Source organism: Pleurodeles waltl, unplaced genomic scaffold (assembly GCF_031143425.1).
Source record: "Pleurodeles waltl isolate 20211129_DDA unplaced genomic scaffold, aPleWal1.hap1.20221129 scaffold_73, whole genome shotgun sequence".
In the NCBI taxonomy this organism is placed as follows: Eukaryota; Metazoa; Chordata; class Amphibia; order Caudata; family Salamandridae; genus Pleurodeles; species Pleurodeles waltl.
In genome coordinates, this window is record NW_027150394.1 from 821,451 (window position 1) to 836,733 (window position 15,283).

A 15,283-nucleotide genomic window follows, 5' to 3' on the forward strand; every position below is an offset into this window, starting at 1 on the left:
GCGTTTGGCGTTTTTGGACGCTGCTGGGGCCCAGGAGGGACCAGGAGGTCGCAAATTGGACCTGCAGAGAGAGGGGACGTCGAGCAAGACAAAGAGCCCTCACTGAAGCAGGTAGCACCCGGAGAAGTGCCAGAAACAGGCACTACGAGGATGCGTGAAACGGTGCTCGCCGAAGTTGCACAAAGGAGTCCCACGTCGCCGGAGACCAACTTAGAAAGTCGTGCAATGCAGGTTAGAGTGCCGTGGACCCAGGCTTGGCTGTGCACGAAGGATTTCCGCCGGAAGTGCACAGGGGCCGGAGTAGCTTGCAAAGTCGCGGTTCCCAGCAATGCAGCCCAGCGAGGTGAGGCAAGGACTTACCTCCACCAAACTTGGGCTGAAGAGTCACTGGACTGTGGGGGTCACTTGGACGGTGTCGCTGGATTCGAGGGACCTCGCTCGTCGTGCTGAGAGGAGACCCAAGGGACCGGTAATGCAGCTTTTTGGTGCCTGCGGTTGCAGGGGGAAGATTCCGTCGACCCACGGGAGATTTCTTCGGAGCTTCTGGTGCAGAGAGGAGGCAGACTACCCCCACAGCATGCACAAGCAGGAAAACAGTCGAGAAGGCGGCAGGATCAGCGTTACAGAGTTGCAGTAGTCGTCTTTGCTACTATGTTGCAGGTTTGCAGGCTTCCAGCGCGGTCAGCGGTCGATTCCTTATCAGAAGGTGAAGAGGGAGATGCAGAGGAACTCGGCTGAGCTCATGCATTCGTTATCTAAAGTTTCCCCAGAGACAGAGACCCTAAATAGCCAGAAAAGAGGGTTTGGCTACCTAGGAGAGAGGAAAGGCTACTAACACCTGAAGGAGCCTATCAGCAGGAGTCTCTGACGTCACCTGGTGGCACTGGCCACTCAGAGCAGTCCAGTGTGCCAGCAGCACCTCTGTTTCCAAGATGGCAGAGGTCTGGAGCACACTGGAGGAGCTCTGGACACCTCCCAGGGGAGGTGCAGGTCAGGGGAGTGGTCACTCCCCTTTCCTTTGTCCAGTTTCGCGCCAGAGCAGGGGCTAAGGGGTCCCTGAACCGGTGTAGACTGGCTTATGCAGAATTGGGCACATCTGTGCCCAACAAAGCATTTCCAGAGGCTGGGGGAGGCTACTCCTCCCCTGCCTTCACACCATTTTCCAAAGGGAGAGGGTGTCACACCCTCTCTCAGAGGAAGTTCTTTGTTCTGCCATCCTGGGCCAGGCCTGGCTGGACCCCAGGAGGGCAGCTGCCTGTCTGAGGGGTTGGCAGCAGCAGCAGCTGCAGTGAAACCCCAGGAAGGGCAGTTTGGCAGTACCAGGGTCTGTGCTACAGACCACTGGGATCATGGGATTGTGCCAACTATGCCAGGATGGTATAGAGGGGGCAATTCCATGATCATAGACATGTTACATGGCCATATTCGGAGTTACCATGGTGAAGCTACATATAGGTAGTGACCTATATGTAGTGCACGCGTGTAATGGTGTCCCCGCACTCACAAAGTTCAGGGAATTGGCTCTGAACAATGTGGGGGCACCTTGGCTAGTGCCAGGGTGCCCTCACACTAAGTAACTTTGCACCTAACCTTTACCAGGTAAAGGTTAGACATATAGGTGACTTATAAGTTACTTAAGTGCAGTGTAAAATGGCTGTGAAATAACGTGGACGTTATTTCACTCAGGCTGCAGTGGCAGGCCTGTGTAAGAATTGTCAGAGCTCCCTATGGGTGGCAAAAGAAACGCTGCAGCCCATAGGGGTCTCCTGGAACCCCAATACCCTGGGTACCTCAGTACCATATACTAGGGAATTATAAGGGTGTTCCAGTAAGCCAATGTAAATTGGTAAAAATGGTCACTAGCCTGTTAGTGACAATTTAAAAGTAATGAGAGAGCATAACCACTGAGGTTCTGGTTAGCAGAGCCTCAGTGAGACAGTTAGGCACCACACAGGGAACATATACATGCACACCTATGAGCACTGGGGCCCTGTGTGACAGGGTCCCAGTGACACATACATATAGGCCACAAACCTATGAGCACTGGGGTCCTGACTAGCAGGATCCCAGTGACACATAACAACCATACTGAAAACATGGTGTTTTCACTATGAGCACTGAGGCCTGGCTATCAGGATCCCAGTGAGACAGTGAAAACAGTGACAAACACCCTGACATACACTCACAAACAGGCCAAAAGTGGGGGTAACAAGGCTAGAAAGAGGCTACCTTCTCACACCCATTACGTGTTTACAGGATTCAAACTACTGTTGTGGCTCCATTGTTCAGTTTGTGACCGGCTCCTCACTCTTTTGTCCCTTAGATTCCTACTGCTGCGAATGAATAGGAGATGGAGACATACCCCCGTGTACAGGCCCCTGGTGGAATTGGCAACACTGGAGGACAGGCACATTATACTCACCTACAGACTTGACAGGGCCACAATCACACAGCGGTGTGCCCAGTTGGAACCTGACCTGATATCTGCTATCCGTCATCCCACTGGGATCTCCCTCTTGTGCAGGTGCTATCTGTGCTCCATTTCCTGGCAACTGGTCCTTTCCAAGTGACAGTGGGCTTGGCAGCAGGAATGTCACAGCCGTTGTTCTCAGTAGTGCTGACAAGAGTGTTATCTGCCCTGATAAAACATGTGCAGCTACATTGTTTTCCCCCAGGCTGAGGATTTGGCCACAGTGAAGGCCGAGTTTTATGCAATGGGGTATATCCCCAACACAATTGAGGAAGTTGATGGTACACATATTACATTCGTCCCCCAACGGCAGAATGAACAGGTGTTCAGGAATCACAAGAGTTTCCACTCCATGAATTTTCAGATGGTGTGCTTGGCAGACCAGTACATCTCACTCATCAATGCTAAGTATCCTGGGTCGGTGCATGATATCTTTGTCCTAAGGAATAGCAGCATCCCAAATGTGATGTCCCAACTACAGAAGCACATGGTGGGCCCTGAATCCCATCCAGGAGATGTTGGTGTATGGGTATAGAGTGAGCCATATCGGATAGTGTGTGGATAAATGTTGTTCTTCAATATTTGCAGGTGACTCTGGTTACCCAAACCTATCATGGCTGCTGACCCCGTGAGGAATGCCAGGACAGGGGCAGAAGAACGTTATAATGAGGCACTTGGGCAAACCAGAAGGATAAGTGAAAGGACCTTTGGCCTCCTGAAGGCCAGGTTCCGGTGCCTCCATCTAACAGGTGGATCCCTGTGCTACTAACCAAAGAAGGTCTGCCAGATAGTGGTGGCATGCTGCATGTTGCATAACCTGGCCCTCAGACGCCATGTCCCATTCCTGGAGGAGGCGGGAGATGCCAGTGTGCCAGCAGTGGACCCTGTGGACAGTGAGGATGAGGAGGCAGAGGATGAGGATGAGGACAACAGAACATATGTGATCCGACAATACTTCCAATGATACACAGGTAGGACAGTGTTACTTTACATTACAATGACTTTGGTTGTAATTTGTGTGGCAATGGCAAGCTGATATTTTCCACTTCTAAGCCCGCTTACTGCTCCCTCTGGCAATTCATTTGGAAGACGTTGGTGACCTGACATATACTCCTGGTGTGATCACTACAGCCAGCTACAGGTCATTAATCTATGCTCATTCTCTGTACAGTTGGTTTGCAATGTTTGTACCCGTTTCAATGAATACATATGTGATATACATGACATACTCCAAATGGTTTTTTTCAAAGGGTGTTTATTAAAGTGCTAATATATAGAGGGGCAAGTGCAATGGGATGGGCTGATGATGGAGGAAAGTCCAGGGTATTGTTCCAGTCCGTTTGTGGCGCAGGTGCAGTGTCCATGGGACATTGGAAGGGGAGCAATGACAGTTCAGGGTGACAGAGTGGGACACAAGGGTGACAATCAGGAAAGTCTCATTTCCCGGCGGTGTCTTGGCAAGTGTCTCTGGTTTCTGTCTGGATCGCAGGGAACGTTTGCGTGGTGGTTCACCTTCTGCAGGGGAAGGGGTGCTGGTGGCCTGTGAGTCCTGTGGCAGGGCCTCCTGACCACAAGCAGCAGCGGAGGTAGAAGGCTGTTCAGATGACTGGCTAGTGGCAGAGGCCTGCTGGTGTGACACTGCCTTCCTCATAATGTTGGCCATGTCTGCCAGCACCCTTGCAATGGAGATCAGGGTGTTGTTAATGACCTGCAAGTCCTCCCTGATACCCTGGTACTGTCCCTCCTGCAGCCGCCTGTTCTCCTGCACGTTGTCCAGGATCTGGCCCATCGTGTCCTAGGAATATTGATAGGCTCCCCGGATCTCAGCGAGTGCCTCCTGGAGAGTCGGTTTCCTGGTCCTGTCCTCCTCCTGGCACACAGCAGTCCTCCCACTGTCCCTGTTGGCCTGTGCCTCTGTCCCCTATACCATGTGCCCACTGCCACTGACCACAGATCCTGGATTGTCTTGTGTGTGAGGTGTGCCCTGAGGTCCCCGTAGAGGTGGACACACTGCTGATTGACGTGTCCTGGGGACAGAGGTATGGGTACGCTGGGTGGGTGCTGTGGTGGTGTTTCCAGATGCGGGAGGCTCTGTGGTGGTGTGCAACTGGGCCTGGGTAACCGGCTGTCCAGTGGTCCCTGATGGGCTAGGTTGGTCATCCAGATCCAGGCGACCAAAGCTGCTCTCATCACTGTGGGCCTCTTCAGTTGGGTGACTAGATAGTGCTGGCACCTCCTCTCTGCCGACATTGGCTGGGATACCTGTGGGGATGTAAATGGTGTGTTATGGTTTCTGTGTCTGACATATTGTACATCTGTGGATTTCGCTCTATGGTTGGATTTGCCCTGCCAGCTTTCACTAGTGTATGGTGGGATAGTTAATTCTCTATGGTGTGCATGCTTTAGTGATGAGTGTCCATGCGGGGTTGTGAGGGGTGTCCGTGCATTGGTACAGCATGCAGGGCTGGCCATTGGGATGAGTGGGTTGTGATGGTGGGGTGTTGTGGAGTGATGGGGGTAAAGGTATGTGATGGCATGCAGGTAGGGGGGTGATAATGACAGAGAGTTGACTTACCAGAGTCCAGTCCTCCTCCGACTCTGACCAGGTCCTCAGGATGCAGTATTGCCAAGACTTGCTCCTCCCATGCTGTGAGTTGTGGGGGAGGAGGTGGGGGTCCACCACCAGTCCTCTGTACAGCGAACTGGTGTCTTGCTGCAATGGAACTTACCTTCCCCCGTAGATCGTTCCACCTCTTCCTGAGGTCATCCCTAGTTCTTGGGTGCTGTCCCACGGCGTTGACCCTGTCCACGATTCTCCGCCATAGCTCCATCTTCCTAGCTATAGATATCTGCTGCACTTGTGCTCCAAGGAGTTGTGGCTCTACCCTGATGATTTCCTCCACCATGACCCTTAACTCCTCCTCTGTGAAATGGGGGTGTCTTTGTGGTGTCATGCGTGTTGTGTGTTGGTGAGGGTATGTTGGGTAATGTGTTGGGGTGTTTGATGTGGAGTGCGTTAGTGGTGTATAGGTGTGAATAGTGTGTGGTTCTAGTTGTGTCAGTGGTCTTGGTGTCTCTCTGCTGGCAATGGTTTGTAATCGTAGAGGGTTGTGGGTAATGTCAGTGGGTGTTTTATAGTGGTGTGGGTGTGGTGTGTGTATGGGTGTCAGGTGTGTGTTATTTGAATTGTTCAATGTGGTGTTGTTTTGTATGTAGGTGTCCTTTGTGAGTGCGGTGGTATGTACCGCCAATGGTTTACTGCCGTTGAATGTCCGCTGTGGTGATTCGTGGGTCATAATGTGGTGGGCGTTGTTCTGTTGGCGTAATGGTGTGGGTTTTGATACTGCCAGTTTATCACTGACCTTTTGTCTGGCGGATTTGTGTATGTGGCTGAATACAGATGGATTGGTGTGTGTGTCATAATATGGTGAACGGATATCCACAGCTGCAGCGGTAATTTGGCGGCTGTCAGTGTGGCGGTAAGTGGGATTTACCACCAATGTCATAATGAGGGCCTAAATGTTCACATCAGCCTCCTTGAGCCTTCCAGATACCAAACTGCCCTTTTACAGTTGAGGGAGATGCTTCATCTCATGCTACTGGCTGTGATTTGGTGCTGTCATCCTATCAGAGGACAAATGCAACATTTAGCCTTTTTACTCAGGCATTTCACCTAGGCTGAGGTGAACTTGGTGTACTATTGGTTATTGAGAGATTGTTTAAGGAATATCGATTATGCGATGGGTTCCAACGACAAGACCGAAATCGTGAACTTCAGGAAGAGCACTTCACGTGGGACTCCACTTGCTGGCCAACAGAGCTAGGACTGACACACCCCTACCATCCATACCAAGAAATTTTGTATCTTCATCAACTACAAACTTGTCATGACCACCCACGTCAATTCCGTCACCACCTCACGCTTCATACCCTAAAGATGCTGAGGAAGATTTTCAAATGGCTCCTAACTGGCACGCAAAAAAACGTCACTCACCCCATTGTCAGAAGCAAGTTGGACTACAGGAACACCCTCTATGCCAAGATCAAACTCCCCATACAAAAAGGAGCACAATTGAAACTTCTCACCCACACTTTCAAGGCACTGCATAACACTGGCCCAGCATACCTCAATCAATCTGCTTTTACCCTTCCAGACACCTCTGATTGTCCAGACTCCTAGTTGCACACATTTCACACATACAGAAAACAAGATCTGGTGGTCGACACTTCTCCTACATCACTCCTAAAGCATGTAACGACCTGCCACTATACATGAGAGCGTCCTCCTCACTTCTTGAATTCCACAAGAAGCTGAAGACCTGGATTTCCAAGTAGCTCCGCCAGGCCTTAAGTTTGGCTAGGCTCAAACCTGCTCAGCACCAGGATACCCTTCTCGGCGATAGTGCGCTCTACAAATCTGCATAACATACCATGTTCATCATTTCAAATGACCATCAGAATTTACATTTTTTGTAAAGCCTATCAGAGCTCTAACTCCACTACACCTGCGGTGGTGTTATATTTTCAGTTTTACACTCAACTACCAATAGCACAACCACTAGTAAGGCAGAAGCAGATGAAAACAGCTAGTCATACTTTTTAGGACAGAGAGCGGCTAAACTAAACACTAAAAACACAATTGCTTTAATAAAGACGGTCACCTTCCTTGTACAAGTGAAACAGAAGCTGAATAAATACTTATGGAAACAGGAACAGACAAGACGATGAAAAAAAGGGCATATTCCTTTACCAGGGACATCTCTTTCACTAGCACTCTACATCTCTTCAAAACAAGCTGTTCTCTAGATACACCATGCCAAGACTGCAGGACATCTTATGGTAAAGAAAATAGCAGCTGCCCGACATAACTTCTGCTGTCAGTGTAATGGACAGATGTTCATCAGGATGTGTCTAACTGTGTTCAGGTACCATGTAGTGCAAGACATACCCCTTGCATGGATTTTTCAATGGAGCCACATGTTTGCAATGTATGGAATGGGTAAAACTCAATAGTGGAGGTGGATCTACTCACCAGCAAGAGTCATGTCTTTCCTTTAATGAACCTTCCAAGTGTATATGAGCTGCCCCATATTCTCCAGCAAAATATTATACTCATGCATGTTATCCTGAATATAGCTAATCATGGAACGTAATTCACAAATCTCTTCTGGTCTGTGCTTGCAACATTATAGACCCTGGAGGCACATTATCCATTAACTACAACCCACAAAATGATGGCCAAAACGAACGACTGAACCAGTTCCTAGGACAATACCTCTGTTATTTAACTGTGGCACAAGAAGAGGAATGGAGTGAGTATTTGTAGCTAACTAAATTTGAATACAACTCAGAACATGCAGCACTTTGTCTCACATTTCTACCACCCTAGACCTTTACCCATGCTCCACTGTTACGAGCATACACAGGAAACACCACTCAACTTTGCATTGTGCACTATGTACAGCCTGATTGGACCTTTAAAAAACCCAAGGCTCAGTACAAGAAATTTGTAACACACATTGATCTTTAGCTTCTGCTTATGCTGTGGGTTGTCATTCCAGGCTATGCTTCCTCCTTTAAAACTTGTCCAAGATAAACATGTCTAGCTCCATACTTCAAGCATGTGCAAATGAAAGGGGGCAATTAAGATTTGGTAAGCAAAATACTGGATTCCCAATGAACCCTGGGATAAGTTCATGGGTTGAGAGAATAGTATGATTCTGAGAAGCGTTCATGGGAGTATGCAAGAGCCAACCTCATGCTTACTGCCTATTCCATACTTGCAATCCTGGAAAGTGAGGCTAGCCTCCACTGAGATGACAATACTTGAGGGCAGTCTATTGCCCATGTCCTTGTGACACAACACAGTCATCTAGAGTAATCCCAAATCCACCCAAGGCTCACAAAATGTGCGGACCAGTGGGGGCAGAAATCAGTCTCAAGTCTTGGGTGGTCTAAGAAGCTGTGTTGGTGAGGCAGTGGAGATGGACTGCTTTGGTGTACATAAGTGGCTCAACTGCACTGCACTCCATTACCCAGAGAATGGTGCTGCAGATACTTTGCAAGACCTTTGATTTACTTACTCTGTGGAAGACACCAAATCCCAGTAGCAATGTTGCCTGCCATAGGTATTTAAACTGCAGCCAATTGCCAAATGCCCTGCTAGTCAACAGAGAATTGATCATACAACAGATTGTGCAATATCTTAGGAGACCAGAACCACATCTAGAGAGAAAACATACCTTGCAATGCTTCCTTGCAATCAATTTCCTGAACCTCCTTGTCATCAGCAGCAGGCTTATTATTGTCCTGATTGGTATCTGCAAAAGAACATAAAGGGTGAGCGCATGCTTGCAACCCCCTAAGACTCCGATAACAATCTTCATGACTAAGACTTATGAACCATCTGACACTTACAGGAATTAACAATGTAAAACAACTCTGACTAACAAATAACTTTGACAACTCGCTCTTCTAAAAAGTGCTAACAAATACCGCCCGGTCTAAGGCGCATTGTAATTTGTGAAAGAATAGATCACCCAGATGAGATGAAATAGAAATTGGATTCTCCCACAAAGACCAACTCTGTAGCCTTTGAGTAATGTTTATGTGTTACACTATTCCAGTACAAGGTGCGCCACTATTTCTTCTGCTTGTTACTTATAGGACAGGCAATATTGCAGCATGTTACAATAGCGAGGTGGAACGTCCTGAGAATGCTGTGGCAAGGTACCTAGAGCAGAATACTCTTAATCTGTTGATCTAATGATTGTCTATGGTGCCATAACCAGACTGGCATCACATGCTGAGAAGTGTGACTGAGGATGGAGCATCCATCACTGGCCGTCTGGGTTGCCTCCACCTTTCTCTTCTGTCTCAATGATATCCACTTCTAGTATCCCCTGGGGAAATCCTTTGAGCAGCCGTAAAAAAGGTTGGCAGTTCGGCACTTGTCAAACAAAACCCTGGATAATCCAGGTTAGTGCACAACCCAGAAAGTTCCCTTTATTGCAAAAATTGCAGTAAAACACCCACGTACAGATGGAATTCAGTTACTTTGGGGATGCATGCGGAAGGGTTTTTTGTTCCAACATGGCCTCATAGAACAGCCCATGGTTTGCTTAAAGCCTAATGTTTTCTGGTGAACCTGGAAGATGACATGGGGACAGGAACCCACTGTAGGAAAGTACCATCTTGCCTGGCATGTTACCCCCATATTTCACGGTATATATGTTGTTTTAGTCTATGTGTCACTGGGACCCTGCCAGCCAGGGCCCCAGTGCTCATAAGTGTGCCCTGTATGTGTTCCCTGTGTGATGCCTAACTGTCTCACTAAGGCTCTGCTAACCAGAACCTCAGTGGTTATGCTCTCTCTGCTTTCCAAATCTGTCACTAACAGGCTAGTGACTAAATTTACCAATTCACATTGGCATACTGGTACACCCATATAATTCCCTAGTATATGGTACTGAGGTACCCAGGGTATTGGGGTTCCAGGAGATCCCTATGGGCTGCAGCATTTCTTTTGCCACCCATAGGGAGCTCTGGAGAATTCTTACACAGGCCTGCCAGTGCAGCCTGCGTAAAATAACGTCCACGTTATTTCACAGCCATTTACCACTGCACTTAAGTAACTTATAAGTCACCTATATGTCTAACCTTCACCTAGTGAAGGTTGGGTGCAAAGTTACTTAGTGTGTGGGCACCCTGGCACTAGCCAAGGTGCCCCCACATCGTTCAGGGCAAATTCTCCGGACTTTGTGAGTGCGGGGACACCATTACACGCGTGCACTGTACATAGGTCACTACCTATGTATAGCGTCACAATGGTAACTCCGAACATGGCCATGTAACATGTCTAAGATCATGGAATTGTCACCCCAATGCCATTCTGGTATTGGGGAGACAATTCCATGATCCCCTGAGTCTCTATCACAGACCCGGGTACTGCCAAACTGCCTTTCCCGGGGTTTCACTGCAGCTGCTGCCAACCCCTCAGACAGGTTTCTGCCCCCCTGGGGTCCAGCCAGGCTTGGCCCAGGAAGGCAGAACAAAGGACTTCCTCAGAGAGAGGGTGTTACACCCTCTCCCTTTGGAAATAGGTGTCAGGGCTGGGGAGGAGTAGCCTCCCCCAGCCTCTGGAAATGCTTTGATGGGCACAGATGGTGCCCATCTCTGCATAAGCCAGTCTACACCGGTTCAGGGATCCCCCAGCCCTGCTCTGGCGTGAAACTGGACAAAGGAAAGGGGAGTGACCCACTCCCCTGACCTGCACCTCCCACGGGAGGTGCCCAGAGCTCCTCCAGTGTGCTCCAGACCTCTACCATCTTGGAAACAGAGGTGCTGCTGGCACACTGGACTGCTCTGAGTGGCCAGTGCCAGCAGGTGACATCAGAGACTCCTTCTGATAGGCTCTTACCTGTGTTGCTAGCCTATCCTCCTTCCTAGGTAGCCAAACCTCCTTTTCTGGCTATTTAGGGTCTCTGCATTGGGGATCTCACCAGATAACGAATGCAAGAGCTCATCAGAGTTCCTCTGCATCTCCCTCTTCACCTTCTGCCAAAGGATCGACCGCTGACTGCTCAGGACGACTGCAAAACCACAACTAAGTAGCTACTAGCAACCTTGTATCGCTTCATCCTGCTGGCTTTCCAGGTGGTGCATGCTCTGGGGGTAGCCTGCCTCCTCTCTGCACCAGGAGCTCTGAAGAAATCTCCCGTGGGTCGACGGAATCTTCCCCTTGCAACCGCAGGCACCAAAAGACTGCATCACTGGTCCTCTGGGTCCCCTCTCAGCACGAGTGTGGTCCCTGGAACTCAGCAACTCTGTCCAAGTGACTCCCACAGTACAGTGAGTCTTCAGTCCAAGTTTGGTGGAGGTAAGTCCTTACACTAGACTGCATTGCTGGGTACCGCGTGATTTGCAGCTGCTCCGGCTCCTGTGCACTCTTCTAGGATTTCCTTTGTGCACAGCCAAGCCTGGGTCCCCGACACTTTAACCTGCAGTGCACAACCTTCTGAGTTGTCCTCTGGCATCGTGGGACTCCCTTTTGTGACTTCGCATGGACTCCGGTTCACTCTTCGTCCAAGTGCCAGTTCAGGTACTTCTGCGGGTGCTGCCTGCTTCTGTGAGGGCTCTGTGACTTGCTGGGCGCCCCCCTCGGTCTCCTCTTCCAAGTGGCGACATCCTGGTCCCTCCTGGGCCACAGCAGCACCCAAAAACCTCTACCGCGACCCTTGCAGCTAGCAAGGCTTGTTTGCAGTCTTTCTGCGTGAGAATACCTCTGCAAGCTTCATCGCGACGTGGGACATCCATCCTCCAAATGAGAAGTTCCTAGCTCTCTTCTTTCTTGCAGAACTCCAAGCTTCTTCCAACAGGTGGCAGCTTCCTTGCACCCTCAGCTGGCAGTTCCTGGGCTCTTACCTACTCTCGACACTGTCGCGACTATTGGACTTGGTCCCCTTGTCTTGCAGGTACTCAGGTCTGGAAATCCACTGTTGTTGTATTGCTGGTGTTTGTTCTTCCTGCAGAATCCCCCTATCACGACTCCTGTGCTCTCTGGGGGTAGTAGGTGCACTTTACACCCACCTTTCAGGGTCTTGGGGTGGGGTGTTTTTCTAACCCTCACTGTTTTCTTACAGTCCCAGCGACCCTCTACAAGCTCACATAGGTTTGGGGTCCATTCATGGTTCGCATTCCACTTTTGGAGTATATGGTTTGTGTTGCCCCTATACCTATGTGCTCCTATTGCAATCTACTGTAACTTTTACATTGCTTGCATTACTTTTCTTGCTATTACCTGCATAATTTTGGTTTGTGTACATATATCTTGTGTATATATCTTATCCTCATACTGAGGGTACTCACTGAGATACTTTTGGCATATTGTCATAAAAATAAAGTACCTTTATTTTTAGTACTTCTGTGTATTGTGTTTTATTATGATATTGTGCATATGACACCAGTGGTATAGTAGGAGCTTTACATGTCTCCTAGTTCAGCCTAAGCTGCTTTGCCATAGCTACCTTCTATCAGCCTAAGCTGCTAGAAACAGCTCTTCTACACTAATAAGGGATAACTGGACCTGGCACAAGGTGTAAGTACCTCTGATACCCACTACAAGCAAGGCCAGCCTTCTACATTGGTGGCAGCGGTGGGATGGTAGGAGCTTTACATGTCTCCTAGTTCAGCCTAAGCTGCTTTGCCATAGCTACCTTCTATCGACCTAAGCTGCTGGAAACACCGCTTCTACACTGATAAGGGATAACTGGACCTGGCACAAGGTGTAAGTACCTCTGGTACCCACTACAAGCCAGGCCCGCCTCCTACATTGGTGGCAGCGCCTCCTACACCCACTTCTTCACAGACAGGAATTTATGGCTGCTAAAGGCTATATATGTGAGGATGGGATTCAGATCACAAATAACGAAGAGGCACCTAGAGTAGAGGGAAAAGGAGTTATAAGGGCAAACATGCCATGCAGGAATCAAGCAAGTAAAGCAAATTCGTTTTCATTGGCAAATCAGGGTGTCTGACAGTTTACCAGTCATTCTTGTACCACAGATAAAACCAGTAGGTTTCTCTCTGCATTGGCCTGTCTGAGTGGTATTTTATCTTAAGACCCAAAACACTTCACTTACATGTCCTTGCGCAAAGAAATTGCTTCATGCTTCAAGAAAAGCTATCATAGCCACCTGTATATTTGTATTTGGGTCACTTCGACTGATCACAGGGACAGTGGGTGGCCAAAATGTAATTGCTGAAGATAAGCAACAATGTGCACATAAAGGGTGTTAATGCACACAAATGACCTGATGCGTAATTTCGTAAGTGCAAACTAAAACTAACATCTCTGGAAGCAGTGTCCAGTCACGTGACTAGGAGTGACATTACTCATTTTTAGAGGGCTGGAGAGAGCCAGGACGCAGAAGTAGCCAGATTTTCTGGTTCTGTAGTCTACAAATGAACTACTAGACCACATGGAAAGTACCTATCCTCTTGGTGTGTCGTCTGCTGCCTTCTGGCTCAGTTTTGATACATTTTCTAGTTCATCTTCTAGAACTGTGGTTCCCAACCTGTGGTGCAGGGACCCCCAGGGGTCATTGAAGTCTCCTCAGGGGGTCTGTGACTGCTTAGAAAATTAAATAATATTAACTGATTAGGTCCCCAGGTTTCAGTAATGACTCAGTAGGGGGTCCCCTGATTCCAATAATGATTCAGTGGGGGTCCCCAGGTTCCAGTAATGATAACGTGGGGTCCACAGAAGTCAAAAGGTTGGGAACCACTGTTCTAGAACACAACCCAGAATTTGGCTTTGTAGACCTTTGGCATGAAGGACTTTGTCCAACTGAAGACAGAAAGCCAGTTGGACTGCAGCCACCTCACAAGCCACTAAGCATTAGTTGAGTGAGGTATGTTTCAGGTAACAATTGATCCTATGAGAAATCACAGGAATAGTACTGAATACACCAACTGTCTTCCATTAAAGAAGAACACACTCAAGAACACTAGTAAACAATTGATGCTTTTAGAATTATTATATATATATTTTTTTTAATCCTATTTTGGTGCACACAGTATGAATTGTAACACCAATAAAGATAGAATGGTAGCTGCACTGTCTACAAAACGTGTAAACAGAATAAAAATCCGACATATTTGCTGTACGATGTTATACCAATACTACCCTCATTCTTCTATTTCCATTCACTAAGCTGATCTTCGCACAAAAAGAAAAGCCTCAGTTGGTCTTCAGAGATGGTTCACATACGCATACTTGTTTACACAACAAGGCCTGTGTTTAGTCTAATGTTGTAGCTCCATTGCTCAGTTTGTGACCGGCTCCTCGCTCTTTTGTCTCTTAGATTCCTACCGCTGTGGATGAATAGGAGATGGAGACATACCCACATGTACAGACCCTTGGTGGACTTGGCAACACCGGAGGACAGGCAAATTATCCTCACCTATAGGCTTGAGAGGGCCACAATCACAGAGCTGTGTGCCCAGTTGGAACCTGACCTGATATCTGCTATCCGTCATCCCACTGGGAACCCCCCTCTTGTGCAAGTGCGATCAGTACTCCATTTCCTGGCAACTGGTCCTTTCCAAGTGACAGTGGGCTTGGCAGCAGGAAGGTCACAGCTAATGTTCTCAATAGTGCTGACAAGAGTGTTGTCTGCCCTCATAAAACACATGTGCAGCTACATTGTTTTCCCCCAGGTTGAGGATTTGGCCACAGTGAAGGTCGAGTTTTATGCAATGGGGTATATCCCCAACATAATTGAGGCAATTGATGGTACACATATTACATTTGTCCCCCAACAGCAGAATGAACAGGTGTTCAGGAATCGTAAGAGTTTCCACTCCATGAATATTCAGATGGTGCGCTTGGCAGACCAGTACATCTCCCAAGTCAATGCTAAGTATCCTGGGTTGGTGCACAATGCCTTTGTCCTAAGGAATAGCAGCATTCCTAATTTGATGTCCCAACTACAGAGGCACAGGGTGTGGCTAATAGGTGAGCCTTGGTTCCCACCCAGTAGATGTTGGTGGGTGGTGTGAACCATATCGGATAGTGTGAGGCTAAATGTTGTTCTTCAATATTTGCAGGTGACTCTGGTTACCCAAACCTATCATGGCTGCTGACCCCTGTGAGGAATGCCAGGACAAGGGCAGAAGAACGTTATAATGAGGCACCTGGGCGAACCAGAAGGATAAGTGAAAGGACCTTTGGCCTCCTAAAGGCCAGGTTCCGGTGCCTCCATCCAACAGGTGGATCCCTATGCTACTAACCAAAGAAGGTCTGCCAGATAG

The 15,283-nt window shown here is 48.4% G+C and overlaps 1 protein-coding gene across 1 annotated transcript in view; it reads right to left on the bottom strand.

Annotated features, from left to right (window-relative positions):
• Positions 1–15,283, bottom strand: part of LOC138281240 (uncharacterized) — a 128,714-nt gene that overhangs the window by 10,692 nt on the left and 102,739 nt on the right. Inside the window, exon 13 of the mRNA XM_069219561.1 lies at positions 8,713–8,790. Coding sequence (XP_069075662.1) covers positions 8,713–8,790 — 78 coding nt within the window. The remainder of the gene's footprint in view (positions 1–8,712; positions 8,791–15,283) is intronic.